Below are 23390 nucleotides of genomic sequence, written 5' to 3'. Positions count from 1 at the left end.
GCAATCGTATGCAACGAGGCATACGATCACACGGTACATTCCGCAATGTGTACATGTATATGCGCATATATACATATGTATATATATAAAGTATGTGAGCATCGCGTATATGAGCTTTTACTACACGCGCTATTACGCCGTGTTGTCGTACACGGTTCGTCGTTTCCTGTAGGTCAGAAACACGATACTTTCTATTTGTCAAATTTTTTTTTCCTTTTCTTCTTCTCTCTCCCCACGTCATATTCCCCGTGTTTTTCCCGCGAATTTTTCTGTTTGTGTCTAACGCGAGGTTTCGCGACTTTTTACAACGACGTTTTACATCCGAGCGGTTCGACATTAATTCGATACGGTTTTTGCGCGATATCGTATTTATACCATTCGAGTCGCGCATTGACTGTGCGGTTTCGGTCTGGAAAAAGTTGCCGCTACAAAAGAAAGTGGCGAACAGAAAAGAGGTCACGGAAGCCGTACCAGTTCAGACACAGGTCCCTTGACCTTTGAGGATTTTTTTTCGTGCAGTCGTTTTACATAACCGGCCGATGTGTATCATAAAAACACCGTTGCTCGCTAACAGTATATATAGCGACTCGACGAGATGCCCGGAAGCGAAAAACATATAGGAAAGTAATTGCCGGTTTCCTTTCTTTCGTATGTGCGTACTTCCTTGAAAAGCGCGCATTGGAGAAAAAAAAAAGAAAAGGAAATTGTTGATTGCCCCAGTGCGCGCGTTGAACATCACAAAAACGACACATATTAAATTATTAGCGTGTAATGATATATGGGAGGGAAATACAACTCCGCGTGCGCCAGGCTACTACTTGATTATCTGTTTTTTTTTTTCACATTAGAGAACTCTGCCTCCGTTTCTTCTTACACGAAGTAAACAGGAAGCTAATTGTAAAACGTATTAATTCTATTTTTTAAGTATCATATAAGTTTTTTTAATTAATTTGTAAGAAAATGTAAACACACATATACTTGGAAGAATTTAATGTTCGGAGCTTTATTTTCTTTGTTTGTTTAAGAAAACTAATTAGATAATATCAAATAATATCAAAAATAATATTATTATAAGATATTGACTTTTTTGTGTGTGTGCAGATTACATATAAATGTTAATACTAAATATGTTGCATAATTTATTTAGGTATGATTGAGAGGTGGGAGATCTTGGCGTCGCGGGTGGAGCAGGCACAAATGGCCAACGCTCTTCATCGCGAACTGGCGGCGATGCGAACGGAATTCAAGGCAATGCACGATCGACTTTTCGATTGCGAAATCATCCTGGAGCAGCCGCATGTGCTCAACGATCGCATCAATAGGATTACTGTAAGTAACTTTTGACGTGTTAAGCACGTGCGTCATATGGTTCACGTTGCTTGTACAATCATTTCTAACAAGTACATTATACTTACACCAATGCTTGTAAATTGATTAAATTTATTGTTACGTGAAAAATTATACACGAGCGATTTCAATAAGAATGTGCGTTTTGTGAATTTCATACATTGATGATCGTTCTGAAAAAAATTTATATGCGATAAAAATTGAAATTCGCTGTATTCTCTTAGGATGGTATTATAGATTAACTTTTATCAACGACAAACAAATTGGAGACGAGCAGATACAATACTCTGTCGGTAAATATACCGATAGAGACGCATCTTCTTTCGCTATAAGAGAGATCTGCCTTGACTCGTGTGATATAACAGAGATGTACCTTTCACCTCTTTCATTCTATGTGAAAAATCAAATATGAGAAGTTACATTATCTGTTTGAACACTTACATATAAATCTATATAATTACAAATTACTGTCGACGTAATAATAATTTAATCAAAACTACAGTTTTATCAAACGCGCGCGTATATACACAAGAGGAAAGATATTTATACGTACACATATATGTTCTATCGCTCGCGCAGTAACACATTGATTAAAATTCTTCGCAAAATCGTCGCATTATTAGAAAGATCGATCTTATCGTTAATAAATGTTGTTGTATAAACTTATCAACGAGCAAATTCATGTTTGTGATTCTCCAATGCGCATTGTTCGAAAAATATTGAGTTCCGAAAACATTCGTCTCAAGATACGTCGAGCCCCCGACGAATTTCCGCAAGTCCTTTGGAAATCGAATCGCAATGAGAAGACGCGTTATTGGAAATGTCTTTGGTACGGCAGACAAGGCAGAAAAGTCAGAAGCTCGGATAGAGAGAAAGCTCGTGCGGAGGAGTCGTCGCGGCCGGGGTGGAGAAACGAAATGAAAGCGGGCGAAGAGAAGGTGAACCCGGGAATGAGGGTGAGCGAAGGTGGTTAGGAGGGAGATAGAGAAGGAGAGTAGGCGAGAGCAGTCAGGAACCAAGTAGAGAGGCAGAGGTAGTGGCGTAAAAGCGTAGTCGTGTCGCACGTACGCTCGTCTGACGGCGACGTGCTCGGCATCGCAACTCGCGACGCGGAGAGAGCGAACGCCGGCGAACCTAGCCAGCCCCCTTCGGTGGTGAGTTCCACCCCCGAGAGTCATCCCCCCCGAACCCTCTCGTGCACATCTAGCCCTACCGTGGAGCCTCTGTGGAAAGCAGCGCCTCTTCCCTCCTCGGCGCGGCCCCGCAATATCCTCCGCGCGCTTCCCTCCCTTGCCCGGCCTCATTGCGAAGACCAAACACATGCTCCCTATCTATCATCAAGATGTATTAGCGTCCAACATTCGCTGGGTGAACTCGTCGCTCTGCTGCATTATGCACGAGACGTGTAGCTCGCGCCGATCCCGGTCCGAACGAAGGCCGTGCTCTTGTTTTACATGTTTCGTTTACATCCCGTGCCTGCCGCGGTCCAAACCCGATAACGCGGTCGGTCGTACTAGATCCCCCCTCCGTTCGCACGGACTCGGGAATACGATTTCTAGACAGAAATTTGTCATCTAGCATATGAGTAGTCACCCCAACAAATAAAAAAGAAAAAATCTGTGAAATATACATTACATATATACATTAATATCGACAATTCGCTGACAATGAAAAATACGGGAGTAAACCAGTGCAATTGCGCCGGAGGAAGCTGTCAACAAGCTGATTACGTATCGGGGATGATTGTCCGACGCGCACGTGTAGAGTTCGCGATTGGGATGCAGGCCGCGCACCGAAAAGCGCAACGGCACGGGCAAATGCAGACTGACGCGCGTGAGACAGAATTGAACGTTTCGTTATGTATTATGCATCGCTAAGCAGGATCGCAATTGGGTCTACGCGTTCATCCCCGCGGGCACGTACGTTCGCGCGTGGGACGCCGAACGTACAGAGCGATTCGACGAATCGCGTCACCTGCTGATTATGTTATTGCGTAATATCGAACAAACATACCAATACTGCTTGCTCGATCGAGTTTTGCACATTATTGGCAAAACCGAGATTTTAATACGACATCTTAATTTAAAATCTTAGGAAAGATAGAGAATTTATTGAAACTTTGCGCGATGAGAATTTGATGTGATTGTCGCATATATTTTAAATGCTTCGTGGAAATAAATATATATAATTTTCTTTTCATCCTTGAGCGAGAATCTCCGAATCTTTACGTTCTCTATCGCGAGAGAAAACGCGCTAGAACGCCCGGTACCTCCATTGGGACTGTGGCACAATTAAAATACTGGCAGTGGATCTCCGTTCCACTTAGTGCCGCGGAATTACGAGACGTAAAAAGCTAATTCTCTACTTTCACGGGGTACGTGCTCGGTGGGGTGGCGCGGCGGCCTCATAGACATGCAGGTCCCGAACGCGCTGCGACCGCTCTGTATACCGAATTCGAATCAATTGATTGGCTGTTGATTGGAAATTGAATTAGATCGGAATGTGCGTGTCTGCGCGAGGGCACAGCAAGGGTGCTCTCCGAGTAACGGGGGAAGGGGGGAGGGAGAGGGTTTCGGTCGCTGGTTATGCGTCGTTGATGCTGATGGCGGCGGTGAGAGAGGCACAGCAGCGCAGGGGCGGTTGCGAAAAGAGGGGAGAAGAGCGGAGCGGTCGCTTCTGCCTTTGCTATGCGTCCGGAATATCAATGACAACCACTTTTCGCCGGACACTGGAGCAAATCCACGCCGCGCACTTCGCGAAACCACCCGGGCATTGGGGTCGCTCTCCTTTTCATCGCGCGATTTGCTCCCCCTCCTCTTTCTCTTCATCTCCGACTGTGACGGCACAAACGAAAACCGGCTAACTGCAACCGCGGGGGTGGTCACAGGTTTTGATTTAAATTCTTCACTTTCGAGAAGAGTGATTTCGATGCGCCGCCGCGCCACCGATCGGAAGTGTTGATTCGCGACGAGGTTTATAATTTTTCCGCGCCGCTGTACGTAAAAATAACGCGAACGGACGTTTATCAGCAACGGCATAGCTAAACATAAGGGTTGTGGAAACACGCGGTATACGATGCAGTAACCACGTCACGTTGTCACATCCCCGTCTCGTCCTACCGCGGGACGCTCTCCCGACGAGGACCGCATAAATAAAGCCTGGGTTTACGACGGCGACATAGGGCGTAAGAGAACGAAAACGAGAGCCCGTTCCTCTTCTTCTTGTTCCATTTCTCTCGCTCATCGCGTGACGAGCGGGAGATCTCAGGGGTAGCTCGTAAAGCTCGTCCTTGCGGTCATCTCGCGCGTCTTATATCCCCCCCCGGTCTCGCTTACCGTTCTCTTGAAGAGTAATTTCCTTCTTCTCGAATCGGTGGAGTTCGCCATCGTCGCGTTGTCTCTTGGTCGATTTTTCGTCTATTATGCACGAAACGCTGAACTCCTTTTATATCTTTCCAATATACTCGCGGAATAGAAACTCTAAAGCGCGAAACAAAAAAGATACAGATTGAATGTTTGTAATTCTTTCAAAGAATCTTCGTGACTGAAATAGATTTCTTTTTAAACTGCGGTTTAATTTTAGCGCGTTCCGAAAGTGAGAGGATGGGAATTCGACGTGTGTTTATCGATCGACATACACATGAAGGAAAGTTTCTCGATGTTATATGGTGGATACGCGATAAAACTTACTTAGACTCCACGTGTATCCGTGCTTAGCCGGATTCTTAGTCTGTGGCCACTTTATACATCACGTTCACCCTCGAGCGACCCTTGCGCGTTTGCCCTTGCACCGCGAGCAATTCGTTTGAGTTAGGCGAACAAGCCAGCTACTAAAAATGCATATTTTATGTTTGCAGGTCGAGTTGGCTGTTCTGAAGGACCGCAAGGCGGCGATGCTCGCGCTGAACGTTTCTGCGCATCGACTGATCACCGATCTCGGTTCATCCGCGCCGTTAATTTGCACAGCCCTCAAGGATGGCGTTGCGGACCTTTACAGGATATGGGACGAAACCTTCCAGAAGTGAGTGATCATTTATACTGTTTTTTTTTTTAATTAGTAACAATGTTAATAAGTTGATGTCAATAAGTTGATGTCAATTATGTAAGTTTATTTCTGGATTTTTGATGGAAAAAAAGAGAAAAGTAGAAGATACGTAAATTTGTTTTCTTCTACATCGATACACGTATAAACCTTTTTTTTCGTATTCTATATAAAAAAAGTCATTTGGAGAAGTGCGCGTTTTGAAACCGAATGTATCGCATCTACTGTTGCCTCTTTTCCGCGTTGCCGATTGGTTGGTTGGTTGATCGAGTCGAATCGAATCGGTAAGATCGAGAGAGTAAATAATGAAAAGCGATTTTAAGACAGTTCGTGTATGTAGAAAAAATTAAAAACTTAACTAAAGTAAAGTCACGTAACAAGAAAGAGTAGAAAAACAACACGTGAAAATAACGTGACTGTAATTTATATTATATATAACATTAAATAATACATATTATACATATAATTTATTATATATTTATAATATTATACTTTATATTGTATTATATACATACTACAGTAATGTCACTGATCTCCGCCGCGCGACCTTGGCGGGGTCACTGACCGCGGCGGGGTCAATGACCTCGGTCGTGCGACTGCGGTGGAGTCACTGACCTCGGCCGCGCAACCGCGGCGGTGTTACTGACTTCGGTCACGTGACTACGGTATATATATATATATATACATATATGCGTATGTGTGTGTATTATATATAGATATAGAATATTACACATAATATATATAATATTCTCTTTTTTACCCTTTTCCCTGTCACGTGTTGTTTTTCCACTTCTCTCTCTCTCTCTCTCACTATTTTTTGAGTTTGATTTTCATGCGTTATTTCTGTCATTTCTCATATGTGTATTATATATATATGGTTTATAAGACGTATATACTATCTGTCATCGCGATGTTGAGGTTGTGTTCACTGACAATATGTTAAATAAAAATAACAATAGCGTGCGCGTAGCGCTAGTATTGTTAAAAGTTAAGTCAGAATCACCGTATGATTGTTAATTTGATGCGATGTAAATTTGAGAAAAATTGCGTTGCTCCGTATCATGAGAAACAGTTTGATAGTTTCCTTAATTACTTTGGACAATATATCTTGAACGTGGGGCTCAACGGTATATCCCATACAGAATAGTTGGTGCATCATCGACTGGCCGTTCGCTGGCCGACGTGTGACGTTACGCAAATATTTTGAGAGGTAATGAAGCCACCAAAGCAAACAGCGGAAACCGAGAGCGGCATAGGTACCGCCAGTAAGGGCTCTCCTCCTCGTTGGGATTTTGACCCGTGTCGCAGGATTACTAGCTTTAACAGAGATCGCGTTTAATCACGGACCTTTTCCAAGTGACAGCTCCGACAGAAAGACGACCTATCGAAATTCGAAAAAAGGGTCAACGCGCATTATTCGGTCTTTTGTGCAATTTTCTGTGCGCTGCAACTTAATCGATATTTTATATAAAAATATAATGGAAATATTGGAAAAGACGAAGAACACATGAATCTTCTCTCTTATGAATATTTTTCCATCAAAAAATAATTTTGATTTATATAAATTAAGAATGTAAAATATATATTTGTCGTTGACGCTAAATTTACGACTAAAAATATTTGAAAAAAAAAAGAAACACTTCAAGTTACTGACAGACTACAATTATTTAAGATCAATCTGATTTTTATTTCGAAAAATGATGTGAACACTTATTCTTCGGGTAAAGAAAAGACAAATAGTTAGCGCGATCATTACAATCCCCTTTTAATTTCCATACGAGCATTCGATTCCCCTTTTTGATAGGGGTTTAGACCATTCAAAAGGGTTTACCACTGACCCATTGGGGTTTGCGGAGGTCAATCCTATCCCTTTGATTTTGGTATGCCGTACACTTCTATTTTTTTGCGGGAAATGAAAGAAGTTAAAACGAACTTTTTGACGAATCCTCGAAAAAAATAGTTAACGAACTTTTCGCGAACAATTAATCGAGAATTTATTTCTAAACTTATATAACATATGTTTATTATCAACGTTTAAAATCGTATCAACTGTCTTCGTCTTTCTGACGAATACGCCAATGCGGAAAAGGGACATAACCAGTCTTCTTCGATTCATTCGTATGTTAGCTGGGGACGTTCAGATTGACCTGGAATAAAGTGTTTTTATTTGCCGATAGTGCCAGAGGGAGGGACTACTAATAATTCGACGTCTTAATGTTTGCACAACGGCTTTACCCTCTTTCCGTTTTTTATTGTATTGACTCGCATGATTTTTCTACTCAAATTTGCCACGCGTTTTTTATATTCACCCTTTCGAGAAATAATGAATAATTCATTCGAAACATGCAAACAAAACAGATAGAATTCATAAAATTTATATATTTCATATTATTATCATTTATTCATTTGATATCTTTTGTGACAATAACACACATTTCGTTCCGAAAGCTATTTATACGTGTAACATGATTTATTGCAGGAAAATAATTTATTAAATATAACATTTCTGAAAAAAAAAGATAATAGAGAAACTCTATGTTAAAAATATCATCGACTCCGGAACACATAGTTAATATATAAATGATAAATTTTTTCTTTTGAATCAACGCGCGGTTTTGTCTCTCCTAACTGATAATATAAAGAGTGCGTTTTTTTACGCTTTTTTTTCAGGGGTAATCAGCAGTTGTCAGCCTTACAAGATGTGCAGCAATTCGGTGCACGCTTAGCCGAACTCCATTCTGCTCTACAATGGGACAAGAATACTTTAGCACTTTTGGAGGCAGCGCTGCAAGCGGGCGCCACCTCGGAGGTTGCCTCTTCCGTTCGTCACGTCGCCCGATTGCTGTCCGAAAGACAAGACGTTAATTGTCAGGTAGTGTTTTTTAAATTTAAATTCACTCTTTTCTCCGCGGAGTTTCCATATTCACATTAATAAATAGCGTACAACGCGCACAAACTTAAGATAACGAATTCATCGTTTTTTTTTTTTTTTTTTTTTTTTTTTTTTTTTTTTTTTTTTTTTTATTAAATTATTTATATTTTTTTACGATGTTTTTTAACTCGAAGAATCTCTAATGTCGGTAACCTGCACGAAATCTTTTTCAAATCGTTCGTCAGACACCCCCAATGCATCCTTGATTTTCAATCGGTTAGATGGCTTGTTAGCAATTATTCAACGCTGGTGGATGGGGTAACGGTTCCCAGAGGTATCACTTGTGTGCATAAAACCATTTCCCCGTATAGATTGGGAGAGTCGCGGGTCCCGAGGATGTAACTCACCTAAAGGAAAGCGAGATTATAATGCGGGGATTGTATATCCCGCATTTTCGATACGTCACGCTAAATCGGTTTGCAAATTGCGTTTCTCAGATTGCGCGCCACAGATTTGCCAGATATATCCTATCGACCTTTTCTTTTTTCGAGATTAGCGATTATATCGCCACACTCGACAATTAATGAAGAGATACAGATCTTTTGTTTAGATATTTGCCGTTTTAACTTGTTAGTTATTTTGTCTTCGATCTTAAAGTCGCAAAGTTAACACGAGTCGCGCACAATAGCGGAAAATAAAAACTTTGTAGCAAAAAGCAATTAAAAAAAAAAAAAAAAAGGTAGAAAGTATCGAAAAAATTACATATATAAACAAGAATTTATACACGTACGCCACATATGGCGCACGTCAGGAGATAAATCTTCGACTAGCCTGAACACACTCGCTTCTTGAAGGAGGAGAGAAAAGGAGAGACGGGGGGGAGCGGGCCGCAGGTCGGAGGGGTACGTTTGACAGATGATACTTGTCGATATCGCGTCTCCGTTAAACGCCATCACATCCCCTATTTCCACCATATCCGTCTTTAATTTGCATATAAAGTAAATCTCTTGGCAAGACCGTTTTACGTCGGGTTCTTTGCTTTATGGACGTAAGGAAAGCAGTTGAAGGTGCAACGCGCGCGCGAGTGGCAGAACCCGCGCGCAAACCCACGATTTTCGATCGGCCGGCTCATTTAACTTGTCGGAAAGACGCATTGCGATCGCCGACATCGGAGAAACTCGCGTATTTTATAGAGAAATGTAAAAGTTAGGCTCGCACACTCTCACGTGACGCGAAATGTTTTAATAACAAGCATTGTTCGAATAATTCGATGTGTGACGTTTTAAAATTACGAGTGTTAATTAAAATAATTTATCACATGAGATATATGACGATCGAAAATAATTGACAATTTACATTTGCAATTAATTGATATACATTGATATTAATTGATATATCAATTGTTTGATACACGTGTCGCTTGTGTTGTTTACAAGACGCTCTACATATTACAACGTATTCCATCTTGTTGAAGAGCTTTTCGAGATCTTGTACTCGACTTGGTCTGGCGATATGCCGCGTATCGGTTGTATGAGCTCCGTAACACAATTTCCAATTGTCCCGGTGCTCATTTCGCCTGTCAAGAAGACGTACGACTCGCGACACAATACTCTCTCTCCAATAATAGGAGCTTTTCCTTTCGTCCCGTTTTTTCTTTCCGCGTGTATCCGCGTCTATATTTTAACGTATTCAAACTCCCGTCAAGACGGTATAATCCGAAAAGTTCTTAGTCTTGCCGATCTACAGCACTCGGGGGAATAATTTCATGCACTTGACATTACGCTTCTCCTTTTTCCGCTCCCCCCTTCTTCCTTTCTCTTTTTTTCCGTCTTCCCCTCGCGTTCGTTTCTTTCTTTCTTTCTTTCTCTCTCTCTCTCTCTCTCTCTCGACTTTACCTCGCTTCTACAGTCACCTCCATTTCAGAGAGTCAAAGAAGAGGGAAGACCACGATAAAGCACTCGACATTACAGTCTCTTTCTTTTCTCGTAACACTGCAATTCTTTATATTCTTGTGTTTTTATCTCGGAGACGGCGACGACGATGTTTATGAATAAAATTATGAAGACAGTTTGTAACCTTACAATATATTTTAGCACACGTGCGCAAACGCGTTGTGCGTACGTGTGTGGATAACCCCCCCGTTCGAAAAATGTACAAACATGTATGACATTGCTTCAAATTGCAACGATCGATCGAAAGTTGCGCGCGACGAAGTTCCGCGACTGACGAACGTGCTCGTTGTGTTTTCCGAGGCGCAAAAAATCCATAAGTTTTGATAGGTAGTAAATAAAATATTAGCCGATTGTATATATATATATATATATATACGGGTTGTGCTGCTTCTGCTGCTGGTGTAGGAGATAAGTTTCGGCGCCGGGTTACAGCGAGTCCGAGTCGCTATCGAGGGTGTTGGCCATCTCAGAGCCAGCGGCTCCCCAGGGAACTCCGATCGTTAATCGCCCGAACGATTCCCTTTCGCGTCACGTACGGGAATGGCCCGTGGAATCAGCGTAAAAATACAAATTTAATATCAAGCGTGGGTATAGAGCAAGGCTGTCTGGTCCGCTTGTAGTCCGTGTCGCCTCGAAAATTCTGTTTTGCTACGCGACCAGCGAACAACTTCATCAATTGCGCGTTCGAGCTTTTCTCTCTCTCTCTCTTTTTCTATCTCTCTTTCTCTTTCGCACTAATACGTGTAAAATAATTATTTTAGAGGCTAAAGAAAAAAATAGACATATATAAACAAACTTCCAAGAAGAGTAGATTCGATAGAATTTAATTTCGAATGCTTGAATTTTAATATGTCAAATAATTTCACAGAACATTTTCTCTTCGCTTTCATTTTTTTTTTTTTTTTTCTTACCGTTCTCGGAGTCTAGATAGGATTTTTGCGTTGTCAGATAAGCGACTCGATTATTTCGGCTCTGTTATTTTTTGTGAGTTCTTTCGCGATACAAGCAGATATTTCACGGTTGTATCGCGCGCTGTGTGTGTGTGTGTGTGTGTAACTTCGTTACATAATATACGTGTCTCGGGTGTACCGGAAATAAGAAGTTCCTCGCAGTTTTCTTTCGCGCGATTGGCCCTTCGGACCGGCGTGGATTCCGTCTCGACTCACTTCGTACCTACTATCCGTTATACCGGGAGAGAGAGTATACCGACTTATATATAGGTTAGCTTGAAGGTTGCTACTTGGTATGCGGATCGCGCTTTTCATTACCGGAGGCTCGTTCCCTCCGTCTCCACCGTTGCAAACAGCCTAAACCTACCCTTTCTTCCACGCAGCAGCCACCCTTCCTCTATCTCTCTCTCTCTCTATCTATCTATCTCTCTATCTCTCTCTCTATCTATCTATCTATCTATCTATCTATCTATCTCTCTCTCTCTGACTGTCTGTCTACCACTCGACCGCTACCAATGGCACCCTCGCCAGTATTCGCGGCATGCTGTCGCGCTTCCATAGTGCAAACGTGTATCTGATCCGAGACGTTTTTTTTTTTTTTTTTTTTTTTTCGTGAAAATATGTATTGATTTATTTCTTCTTTCGCGAGTACGCGAGTCGCATTGATGAAAAAAAAAAAAATCCGTAACAGTTAAAATCGTATGCAAATCTTTGGAAACGTTGACGTATCGCGGGGCGATCAATTTAACGACGAACATCCCTGCCTTATTCTCGCTTTTTCACCTCACACCCTCGTCTTTTCGACTCTTTCCCCCTTCCTCACATTCTTGATATAATCGTCTTATACGCTTTTCGATGCCCTCCGGTGATGCGCGAGAGTGGATTATACAATATTCGATAGCGTTGTCCTCTCGGTTGTATATCAGCACTTATCGCGAATCTCGCGATCCGCGCGTCTTCGCGTCTCTCGCTGTAGATTTCCCCCAGATTTTCTTTCTCCAACCAATCTTATCGCGATCGATAGCTCGAGTTTTGCACACGGCGACTCTCAACAATTGCTCTTGTTGCGAATAAACAATTGATAATTGATTTTTATCGTGCAATTCTGTTTCGTCTGTCTGGGCGACAGATAATTATTGATCTTCACAGGGGGGTGTTAATTTTTGTGCTTCACAGAATGAGACAGTGTTGAATGACGCGACGACGGAGGAGATGTCCGGTGTGAAGTTCGCCGGCACGTCCGTGAGCAATCTCACTCAGGAAGGAGGATCTCTATCCGATAGCGGGATCTCTGATAGCGGAAGCGAGAAAGAATTGAGCGAGCGCGAGCGTAAATTAGCTAGTCTACGGCGATTAACGCGCAGCTTGGAGACCCACCTGGCGCCGGGCAGCAAGGCTCTGACCGAGCTCTGGAAAAGAATCGAGGACGCCGAGAGCGAGCTGCGCGATTTGCAGAAGAAATGCAGAGAGCTCATCGTGCGCACCGCGGCGAGCGTGGACGCGCGTGCCGCCAAACGAACCGCCAGCCAAGTTCATTATTCCGCCGAGTGAGTACTTGTCATGATTTTTATCGATTTTCGCAGGAAATTACAGGAATTTCAATGTTTCGCGTAATAATGTTTAGTTTGATTTTTATACAAACACGTAAAAAACTGCCTGAGCGGATCCTGGCTTGAAGTTTTGAGATCAAATATTTATTTATCGAATAATAATATATTTCGCGCGATAATACCTGTCCGTATAAGAGAACAGTATAATCGAGTCAAGTGCCGTCGAACCAGATAAATAAGCGAATGTTCGTCAAATTTGTCGAGTTATTTGAGAATGAGTCTTCGTCAGACGTTTAAGTACAGTCTTCTTCACTCACATTCCATTTGCATAACGTCGAGATGGGAAGTAAAGAATGAAGGCGACTATTTAGATGTGGGGTCGTTGGTCTGTAACGCTGGGCATTAGGCGGCTACTCTCATTTGAATATAAGAACCTCGCCTGAACAGAGACGACGACCGCGTCGTTTGTGAGATGGTGCAGATGTTTAATTTCTAAGTAGTAAAAATTCTAATCGCGACAAAAAAACACGACGGCGTTAATAAATAAAAAATTAGATTATCCCGTTTCTTTCTAATAATTTATCGTATCGATAAATTTGTTTACGAAACGAAATCTCGGCACAATCTCGTTGATTGAACGCGCGCGGTTTATTTTCATCTATTCTCTTTATTTGCGACAAATGCGATCTCCCGGATCGTTGTTCGCAATTACTCGCGGTTCCAATTATCACCGCGTTGTATCTTATTTAACTTTGTTTTAAGGATGTTTTTATAGCTACGTTCAATCACCGCTCGGTGGCGGCGATAATAGGTTTAGTTTTTCGCGAGCGCGAAGCATCTGCCATACCGAGTCGTAAAAAAGAGATATAAAAACCCAGTGCCATTTTCCTCGATCGACGGTCTCTCATTTCGTCCGCGTTTTCTTTTTTCCTTTTTTCTCGCGTCATCTTCTTTCACGTCGTAAATCTTCGGTTTTAAATTTCAACGACAATCGAACGTTCTAAGCCTTTTCTTGCACATTAAATTATGGAAATAGAGCGGATACTCTCTACGAGAACGAAAAAGTTAAATAATCGCGCGATATTACGTATTGCTAATCGAGAAGAGTAGAGAGTACACACACAGCGCTAAAGCTATATATTGCAAAGCCAAATCTCGCCCAAGTTTCAAGTTACGTGCGTGCACTTCCAAATTGATTTCCCGACGAACTTTGCTATTACTGGTTTACTTGTATTATCGCGACCCGCGGGACGACATAAATTAATTTTCGCGCTGTCGCAAACTCGTTCAAGTTTCTCCTCTTCTAAACGGTCGAGTGCGTTGCCGTGTTTAGCAAGTTAAAAGGAATTGTATTAAACAAAATAAGATTCGTATCAAAAAACTAACGAACATGAATGCCGAATGAAGAGTGCGATTTGAAAACAAGATGATCACACAAGAAAATTAGTCGGAAAAAACAGCAAGAAATTCAGCAACGATCGCGCAAGATTGAAAACTCGAATTACGTTAATTGCGCAAAGCATTTTGCGACGTCGAGCGCAGCAAACTTATGTGCAAACGCGACAGTTTCGATTCACCAAACTATGTTTTGTTTTTTTTTGCTTTCTTCTTTTCTAGCAAGCGCAAAAAACCATTCAATGGAGATGCGTCGAGATGCGACGAATCCGTGCCAACCGCGAAGAGCAACGCCGGCGTCGCTAAGGGCGACAGCGAGCCAGTCTCTTCTCAGAGCTGGATCTGGCGAATTCTCAAAGTGGCACTGCCGTTCCAGCTTGCCGTGCTCGCCCTTTTCTGCGCCGCTTGTCTCTTGGAGCCGCAGTGTTGCGAGAACGCGAACATGCTCAATCTGTCGTTCACACCGCAACTGCGCTACGTTAGGGGACCACCGCCCGTGTAAGCGATGCGACACGGCAGGTATATGCGAATTGAAAAAAAAAAACAAAAAAACAAAAAAAAAAACAAAAAATCGACGCCAAGAATCAGTAGTTTTCTTGGCGAAAATGGCGCAACACGTCGATGTGTCGCCAGTAATGAGCGATTGCAAGCTCGTTGTGCGCAAGCGCATATCGAAGTATTATTAGACTGTTAATTTGCAACAATGCCTCAAATTTTTCGGCAACCTGTTTAAAAGATGATGCATGCAACGACTGACTCCGTACTATCTACGTGTAGTTTTTTTTTTTTTTTTTTTTTAATTCTTTGATAATGTGTAAACTTTGGCCATAATAGTTGACACGACGAAGTAACGAAAATATCCGGTCCAATTACGTAGGACAACGAAAAACATTTTTACGCATATACAGAACGATATCTTATATTTTGAATACAAATTGTTGTATATACGCGTACTTTTACGTAAAGAAAAAATGAATAGAACAGGTTTTTGGGGTGAAATAACCGATCACGCGGACAGTTGCGCTGAGACAGTCTCGGAATCTCAAAAGGAAAAAACATTTTGCAAGTGAAGATAACCGATTATTCAGGTAATTCCGCTCTTCTGAGGATGTACATATAGTATATATTTGCGCGAGATATATGCATATTTTTTTTGCGATATTGATACAGGCGCCAGTTGTTTTCCCATCGTTCTGAATAGCTCGAGTCAGCGCGGCTTATGTTATTGTTGAAATATAAATAATTTATTTATATATATATATATACATATATACACACAAATCATATATATTTTAGTCATTATATATGATGTTTTTTCGAGGAATGAACGTTTAGTTTTCCTCGTGAGAGAGATGGAAAGCGATGATGTGAAAGATTTATGAATTTTACAATTTTCCGGCTCAGGCGGGAGTTCATTTACATCGAATTTCTCCGAGGAGATGATACTTGGAATTCCATTGTTGTAAAAAAAAAAAAAGAAAAAAAAAGAAAGCTTCTTCCTATATCCGTTGCAAGCAATCTCTCCCGCTGCAGCCTAACATCATGATTTTGATTCTTGCAACAAAGAATATTTGTTTTATTCTTCGTTTTACACACATTGTTAATAAATAAAAAAAAACACACAAGCTATGTTTTAGTATTGTAAAGGATATTAGAGATTTTGAGCTTTTTTGGAAAACAGCTTGTGCGTGCAAATTTTTCTTCGAACGCGCGCATGATGTAAATTGCCACACCAGCCTCATGTGTGTGTGCGTGTGTTAAAGTTAACGGATTTAGCAACACTTAAAATCGCGCGCGTCGAATGAATTTTGTACATTAATCATTTGAATGCATGCACATATGTATAGTTCAGCACCTATGCATGTGTTTTATATCATTCCTGAAATATTCTGCAAATTCTTCCCATATATCTTGTTTTATTTCTCTCTGATGTCAATAACAACAATTTGCATGCTATATGATACTTAGAATTATATGAGATCGGAAGATATATTTATATACGATATATACATGTATAAATTTCAGTTTTTTTTTTTTTTTTTTTTTAAATACAGAGAGTTGAAAATTTGTAAATTGTGATATATCTTGAGAATTCTTCGATCTTTCTCGTGATAAAAAGAGAAAGATGTGCGACGCGTCGTTTTAGATAAGCGAAACGACCCGTCGGTGTGCAATTAGCAGGAATATTTTATTGAAAGATTTATATTTAGCGATTTATTTTAAACGTGTCTTTGATATTTGAAGACGTGTAAAGTGGTGACTAATATAAAAGAGAGAAAAAGATTTATAGCGAGCAATTTGTACTAAAAAAAAAACAAAAAGAGGCGAAAAGTATTTTTCAAAAAGAGAAATCGTCGAATTTTTGATAGAGACGTGAGAATGCTGTCATTCGTCTATTTTGTAAATCTTTTTTTGTGAGAGAGGAGGATAATATGTAAAGGTGAATGGTGGCACATATATATTGAAAGTAGCCAATTTGAATTCACATATGGAAGTAAGAGACAGAGTTTTCTCTTTAAGGATGATAATTAGTTTCTAGTATTTCATCCTATACATGATGCGAAGTGACGAGAAACACCTTACGATCCATCACTGAAACCTTACAATTCGCTTACCGTGTAAGCGTGCTGCGTTTCTAACGCAACGATTCCGATCCCCCGTACTTGTGCAGATCCTTGAGCTTCTCATGCAAGAGGCGAGACAACGTTGGTAAGTCCAGTTGGCATTTTTTTGCGGACTACGTAGAGATGTAGCGAACACGAGCAATGTTCAGCTGAGTAAAGTAACGGTGACTTGATTTTGTTTCAGAAAAAAAAACCTTCTCAGAAAAGGTTTTGCAAGTGCCGCGATACGCGCAAAAAAAATAAAGAAAAAAAAAACAATATCAAGTCACTGATACTTTGTAGATATTTTGTTTTCATTTTTTTATTGGCGAAAATGTACTACATCGACACATACATGTTGAAGTACATTTGCGTGATCGCAACCGTGCCTATAACGAGTGTTTATTAGGCGCAAGAGTTCGTCACGCACCAGAGATTCAAGGTGGTTCGCTGAGAAGCTTATATATATAAAGCGTATAGATTTGATTTGATAACGGGAGACATGATACTATTTCGGTATCGATACAATCTCTCTACTGAGAAATTTTAACGAAAACATGGTTTTCACATGGTTTTTTTTTCGATGCACTATAGATCGCATCGTTGATAGCGGAAATATACTTTATTTTGAAGTATACCTAACGTGATTTTTGTGAGAGAGTTATTAACACATTAACACACAGGATCATGAGAAGGTACTTTTTTGTACGTCTCTGTTTATGAATCGCAAATAACAGCGACAATCTTTGAATAACGCTAGTTAAAAGAATTGTGAAGAACGAATATAGATAGATGGAGAAAAATACGTTTACTTTGAACGTTGATTGTTTTTAATTAATTATGACACAAGATCGTCATTTTAGAGTAAAAAAAAACAATATATAAATTTTATTCTTTCACGGATCTTGACGTTTATTTTTGCAATAGTCAGACATCTGCAATCGAAAATAAGGTTCCTATGACTTAAGTTGAACGAAAAATTTTTTTTTTTTTTTAGTTTCGATCGACAATTTTCGACTAATGAAGTATTACAGAGGGTCAAGTAATGAGCGCGCATACGCGCGAATGACATCGGCGCGGGAAAAATGCGCGATTGCTCTTTTAACTGCCTGAATAATCTTCGTAATTTAGACTGCCACCGTAAGAGCTACGTGCACTCTTTATTCATTACGTTTTGTTTTTATCGCAACATCATCTCGAGACGAATCACAATATCGAATGTTCGACTTTTTATTGAATAACTACATAATAGTTATTCGATAACGAAGTACACACGTACTTATAATTAAAAATCAATGGCAATTTTGTCCGATTGTCTGTTGATAGGTGAAAGATTGCTTATAAGTGGTATGGAGTGCTTTTTTAAAATATATATATTTTAATAGAATGTAGTAAGTGTATGCGGTCGCGTCGTCTCTCCCTTCTCATAATAGCAATTGTTCAATGAAACAAAGATCTCTGACTACAAACAAGAACTGGTATTGAAACTTCAATAATCAAATGTGACTTTACACTTATTTTAATAGCACGTCGATCTGACAAGGAGACTTATATTACGTTTATACGGAAAAACTAGGTTTTTGTTTTTACAAATTAATTGATGCCGCACAGAATTTTTGCGTAACGTATTGCTTGAAATGCTATTGAGATTGTTTTTTGATAAAGCGTAAACGTAATAAAAAATCACGAAGTAAAATTTTACGAAATACATATATATTTTAGGATGGACAAGAAGATGCAAACAATTTAATAAAAGATTTGTGTCTGTAGCGTTTTTGAAGATATCAATAGCTATTTCAAGTAACACACTTCAAACGTATTTTGTTTTCGTATCGCGAACGCGCGCGATACGATTTTATCTGCCTTATACGAAGTATATAACAATATATATATATAAAGTACCTGAAAAATCAAAACGTTACTTATATCTATTATTATATACGTTACTTTATATCCACGCGGTTAATGAAGGAGTACTTGATAATATTGTGTAACAATTCGTATCACGCTTATCATTTTGCTGAATAGATTCACTTACCATATATCGTTAGATAAAATTAGATGTACTTTGCATGCGTTATTTTTCATCAGAGCCGTATTTGTATTACGATGCTCCGTAAAAAAAAAAAAAAAATAACTAAAAACAAAAAAAATATTCAGTTCGATAAGTGCGAGCAGTGTGTTACGATATTCAGTATCCTCGAGGACCGTTGTTTGAGTTACAGAAATTATTGTAAAATGCAAATATTGATGTTTTTTTTACAATATTACTATTTTATTGCATTGTACTTTGCTGGAGAAACAAAAATAGTTGACGAATGATTGATAAAAAAAAAAAAAAAAAAAACATATCTAACAAAGCGTGTTTTGCATCCTGCAAATTGTTTCTGTAAGAAACGATGGTCTCAACAGCCGCTACATTTATAATTAGTAAAAGTAGATGTATAAGCGTGTGTGGGCAACGCTTCTACTTGAGACACAAGCAAAATATAATTTGTAGTGACTTTTATCTTCGATAATAATAATAATTGAAAACAAACAGGGTACATAAAGATTAGAATTATCGTTGAGGCTCAAATAGAAGCGATGAATACAAAAATTTAATCATAAGCTACTCTTAGTCATAGTTTAATCATATTTCAGCTCTATCTCATCGTGCTGTTTACTAATTTCTTCTTTCTAGATGTTTCGTCAATAATGCAGTACAATGTTTTTTTTTTTTTTTTTTTTTTTTACTCAAACTGGCCAAAGCAATACTTTTTGTATTGCCAGTAATAAAATTCGCAGATGTTCGCAGATATTTCTGTCTCATTTTCTGCGAAAATTATTTTTTTCACTTTTAACAATTTCGTATTTTTTCGAATGATGCTTACGCGCGAAGTATCGAAAGCGTAAGTAACGCAAATTGATTGCAACTAATTGTTCAAATCTTTCAAATCGATTTTAATTAATCTCTTCGTAACATACATCACAATCGCAAAATTAATGTGCTCAACCGACAACGCAATTATCTTGCGCAGCATTTAGGCTTGGATTTGTATTGCACTTTTTTTATGTACTGTATCAACGAATCATGTATTGATTATAAAGTATTAATGCGATTTATGCATATATACTGATAATACACGACTTGAAGTATTATACTACACTTTAGATACGTCTAAAATAAATTTTGGATTCTTGTTCAGGAGTGCGTTTTTATGTTCCACACATACACACACGCACACACACACTTATACCATTCCCGTACACGAATCCATGAATCCAGAGAAGACTTTCTCCCTCACGTGTACCTCCATACACTGATACGACGATCTTCTTTGCGAGATATTCGCAAATAATACATGTCCCCAAGTCTCCTGACAACATTTATGCGATTGCGGCGGCTTGCCGAAAGTTCAATGATACGACGCGCAAAGGCAAGTATATCCGCAATAATAATGCGCCTGCAATTGATACAGAGGTACGATGATTGCCGTGTTCCTACGTCCGTTTGCGGCGGCCTTAGTGAAGTCAGCGCGAAGGTAGGGATATTAGAGGTTAAAGGGCGCACCCACTATGTTATTACGACTCACACCTGTACCCACAGGTAGGCCACAGCTCTGGGGAACAATTTTTCTGCTTAAGAGAATCTACTTAATGGCACGACGTTCTGCCCTCCGACAGTTCTCGAGATTGTAAATAAATTATTATTGCACTATGAATGTCGCATGAGAATACAGCGGATTCGATTATGCGGTACCGCAATGAAAAAATCAAGTAAAATTGATGGAATTGTTTTTTAAAAATTCTATAGAGAGATATATACTTAAGTAACGATCAAATGATTGTTGAAAACGAAAATATACGTGTGAAAATTGTTACATCTCTATTTTGTGATTATTTTTTACGAATATATATATATATGTAAGCGTTCGAGACCGATGTGCGAATGTCGTCTAATTGACGAATTTGAGTTTTCTACCGTGGCTCTTTCATGAGCCGTAAAAAGAGCGAAAAACGAGCGGGGACTAAATTATTTTTTTACGAAAAAAAAGAAAGAATCTCGAACGCGAGCAAATGGGCCGCATCGTGCTGCCGTTCTATGACTCCTACGGGGTTTATTCCGTCCCTTCTTACTTTCGGTTGTCTTACTTTCCTCTCTATCGTCTCTTGCAGCCCCTACTTCGACTCGGCTTACTTAAGCAAGCGGAGCTCTCGTCCTCCGCCCACCGGCTCGGAGTCACCTTGGCAAGGCAAGGGTTGAGAGGGCGAGCTGTAAATTACCAAGAGGGCATTTTGATTAAATTTTTTATGGTAGTAGGCCGGTTACAACTCGAGGGGCTGACGTAACTCGGGCTGATTTAATGTGTACGTTACAGCGTCGCTTTTATTTACCATTCGCGCTGCGAATCTCTGATTAGAAGCAATAATTTCAGAGTTTCTCAATTATATATCCAATAAAAGAGAGAAAGAAAGCACTTGTCGCGCGATAATTTGTTCGACGACTGCAAGAATTAAAAAAAATTGGACGAGAGAGAAGCCGGAGAAAATCTCCGAATTCTTTCGTCAGTCACATTTTGATGAGATAGAGGCGTGGATATAAATGTGTACGTGGGACAAATAAATTTTTCTGTTTCTTATTTTTTCAACGCGCCGTTCGTGTAATACATGCAAACAATCGAACGTAAACAGGTAGAAAAAAACTGGCAAAGCATATTTTTTTTTTTTTTTTTTTTTTTTCATTCGGCGCGTGTAATGCGGCGCGCGAATAAATAGTATATCTCTAAAGTTTACACTCGAAATCCCAAGTCGTTCGTGGAACGTCCACTAAGGGACGCGTTTAGTTGCGAGGGCGAAGTGACTCAACAAGTGTTACGCCAAAACGAGCTTGCGTCTACGGTTTTGTCGATCACAACGCGCTTGTCCCGCGCGGCATGGTCAACGAACGGGCGTTCCTCTTAAACCCGTTCCGAGAGATTGCGAAATCGCATATTAATTTTCGCGATGCTTATCTTTTTTTGAGTTTGAGACTTTCAAATGTCGCGTCAAAACTTGAAAAATATTATGTGTGATATGTATTCTCGCTTACGCACGTAATCGATGTAAATGTCGTCCGTTGTGTTCAGGAAATGTTTTGACCTCTTACATATGTTTGCATATGTTTACACAAATTAGGCCAAAAATAAAATAAATTGAAATACTTGCAGCGTTGAAATATTCAGGATGATGCGAACGCGCTCGGGGTGAGTTCGATAGCACACGCGGAGGGAGTGTAGGGAGGGAACGAGAAGAGCGGGAAAAAGAGAGAGGAGAGAACGCGAGAGAGGACAGTGTACTTGCACCGGGCGCGCGCGCACGTGGTCGCGAGAGGGTGAAGCGGGCGTCAGCAGGGCTATCGGGAGGGCATAGAGGGTGGGAGAGGGAATGGAGGCGGGAGGTATCACGTGAGCCACGAGTAGGCCGAGGCTCCGCCTCCGTCAAGTAACTCGGAATACGGCGCGTCATTCATGGCCGAGCTAAAGGCTGCGCCACTCTTCGGCTCCGACCGACTGCAGCGGCTCGCCAGAGGATACTACGGCGCGGACACCTGTCTCCCCCGCAGCATCCGCATCCGCCGTCGCGCCGCCGCTGCCGTCGTCGTTGCCGCGTTCACCGTCGCGCCGTTTCTCGCAGAGCCAGCAGCTGTCACGCCGCCGTCGCCGCCGCCGCGACGATGCCTCGCGACGACATGCATTCACGGCATTCAAGTGAGTATCGCGATCCGCGCGGATGAAGAGACCGGTCGATGGTGCGGTGGTCGAGAAGTTCGCGACACGAGAAGCCTTCCCGCTCGACAGGTCCGCGTCGACGGGAAAAGGCCGCCGGCGCCCGAGCACCGGCTGCGCGGCTGGTGGGCGGGTGCGGACACGGGTGCGGGTAATAGTGACACGCAACACGCACAGTGTGTGAGTAATAAAAGCGTTTAAGTGCGAATTATATCATCGAAGAGCCAAAAAAAAAAAAAAAAGAAAGAGAAAAAAAAAGAGAAGGAGAGAAAAAAGAGGGAGAAAAAAGAGTGTTCGATTCGAAATAAACTACGGAGATACCACCGACATTCGTGGTGGAAGGGTGGCGGATGCACCGCGGAGGCGGAAGTGCCGCAGGCGCAGCCGGGGGTGGTATCGTCGGTGGTGCCGGCGGAAGTCACCGTGCCCTCGAGTTGGAGCATCCGTCGGCGATGCCGGGCGCACCTGGTTTCCATTGGGGGGCCATGCTCGCGGGTCATCACGCGGGCATGATGCAGCCACCCATGTCAGCAGGCAGTGATTTCGTGCAAGCCGCGGCTCATCACGGGCCCGCTCATCCCGCGATGCCCATGGATCTGCACGTTCATCAGGGATTCCCCTATTTCCCTACCAGGTGAATGGCCAAAAAAAATCCGCGTTTTTCTCTTGCGCGGAGAAAAAACGGTTCTCGCGGTTTGTTATTTGTTCGACTCGTTGTAGTTGTAATTCGCGAAAAAAAAAGTCTTAATTTACTCGTCTATGTAAAATAAAATTTATGGGTGTACTTTGGCATTTTTCTGAAAAACAAATAACTTTGAGTTAACCAAAAAAAAGATGTAAAATGGGAGATGCGACGAAATTTACTGACTTTTAATTCGTTCAAAACGTTCGTTTTCTGCGTATCTGTCTCGCGGAATACGCTTTTAATCAGAA

At 40.9% G+C, this 23390-nt stretch overlaps 2 protein-coding genes across 9 annotated transcripts in view; both read left to right on the top strand.

Annotated features, from left to right (window-relative positions):
• LOC109856518 overlaps window positions 1-19900 on the top strand; it is a 53225-nt gene extending 33325 nt beyond the window's left edge. For all 3 annotated transcript variants that reach the window (XM_020431871.1, XM_020431872.1, XM_020431873.1), the window contains 5 exons: window positions 1148-1329; window positions 5204-5367; window positions 8059-8260; window positions 12339-12709; window positions 14330-19900. In XM_020431871.1, the coding sequence (XP_020287460.1) occupies window positions 1148-1329; window positions 5204-5367; window positions 8059-8260; window positions 12339-12709; window positions 14330-14609 (1199 nt within the window). In that variant the 3' untranslated portion in view covers window positions 14610-19900. The remainder of the gene's footprint in view (window positions 1-1147; window positions 1330-5203; window positions 5368-8058; window positions 8261-12338; window positions 12710-14329) is intronic.
• Window positions 19901-22807: 2907 nt separating this feature from the next.
• Window positions 22808-23390, top strand: part of LOC109856549 (protein trachealess) — a 76954-nt gene continuing 76371 nt past the window's right edge. For 5 of the 6 annotated variants that reach the window (XM_020431935.1, XM_020431934.1, XM_020431937.1 and 2 more), the window contains exon 1: window positions 22964-23091. In XM_020431935.1, the coding sequence (XP_020287524.1) occupies window positions 22967-23091 (125 nt within the window). In that variant the 5' untranslated portion in view covers window positions 22964-22966. Of the gene's footprint in view, window positions 23092-23390 lie in introns of all 6 variants that reach the window. The other variant, XM_020431929.1, reaches the window with a different exon arrangement.

This window comes from Pseudomyrmex gracilis, unplaced genomic scaffold (genome assembly GCF_002006095.1).
Source record: "Pseudomyrmex gracilis isolate BER0280 unplaced genomic scaffold, ASM200609v1 scaffold_121, whole genome shotgun sequence".
NCBI classification, from domain to species: domain Eukaryota; kingdom Metazoa; phylum Arthropoda; class Insecta; order Hymenoptera; family Formicidae; genus Pseudomyrmex; species Pseudomyrmex gracilis.
The sequence above is the reverse complement of the archived record's forward strand: the minus strand, read 5'-3'. Positions and strand labels throughout refer to the sequence as shown.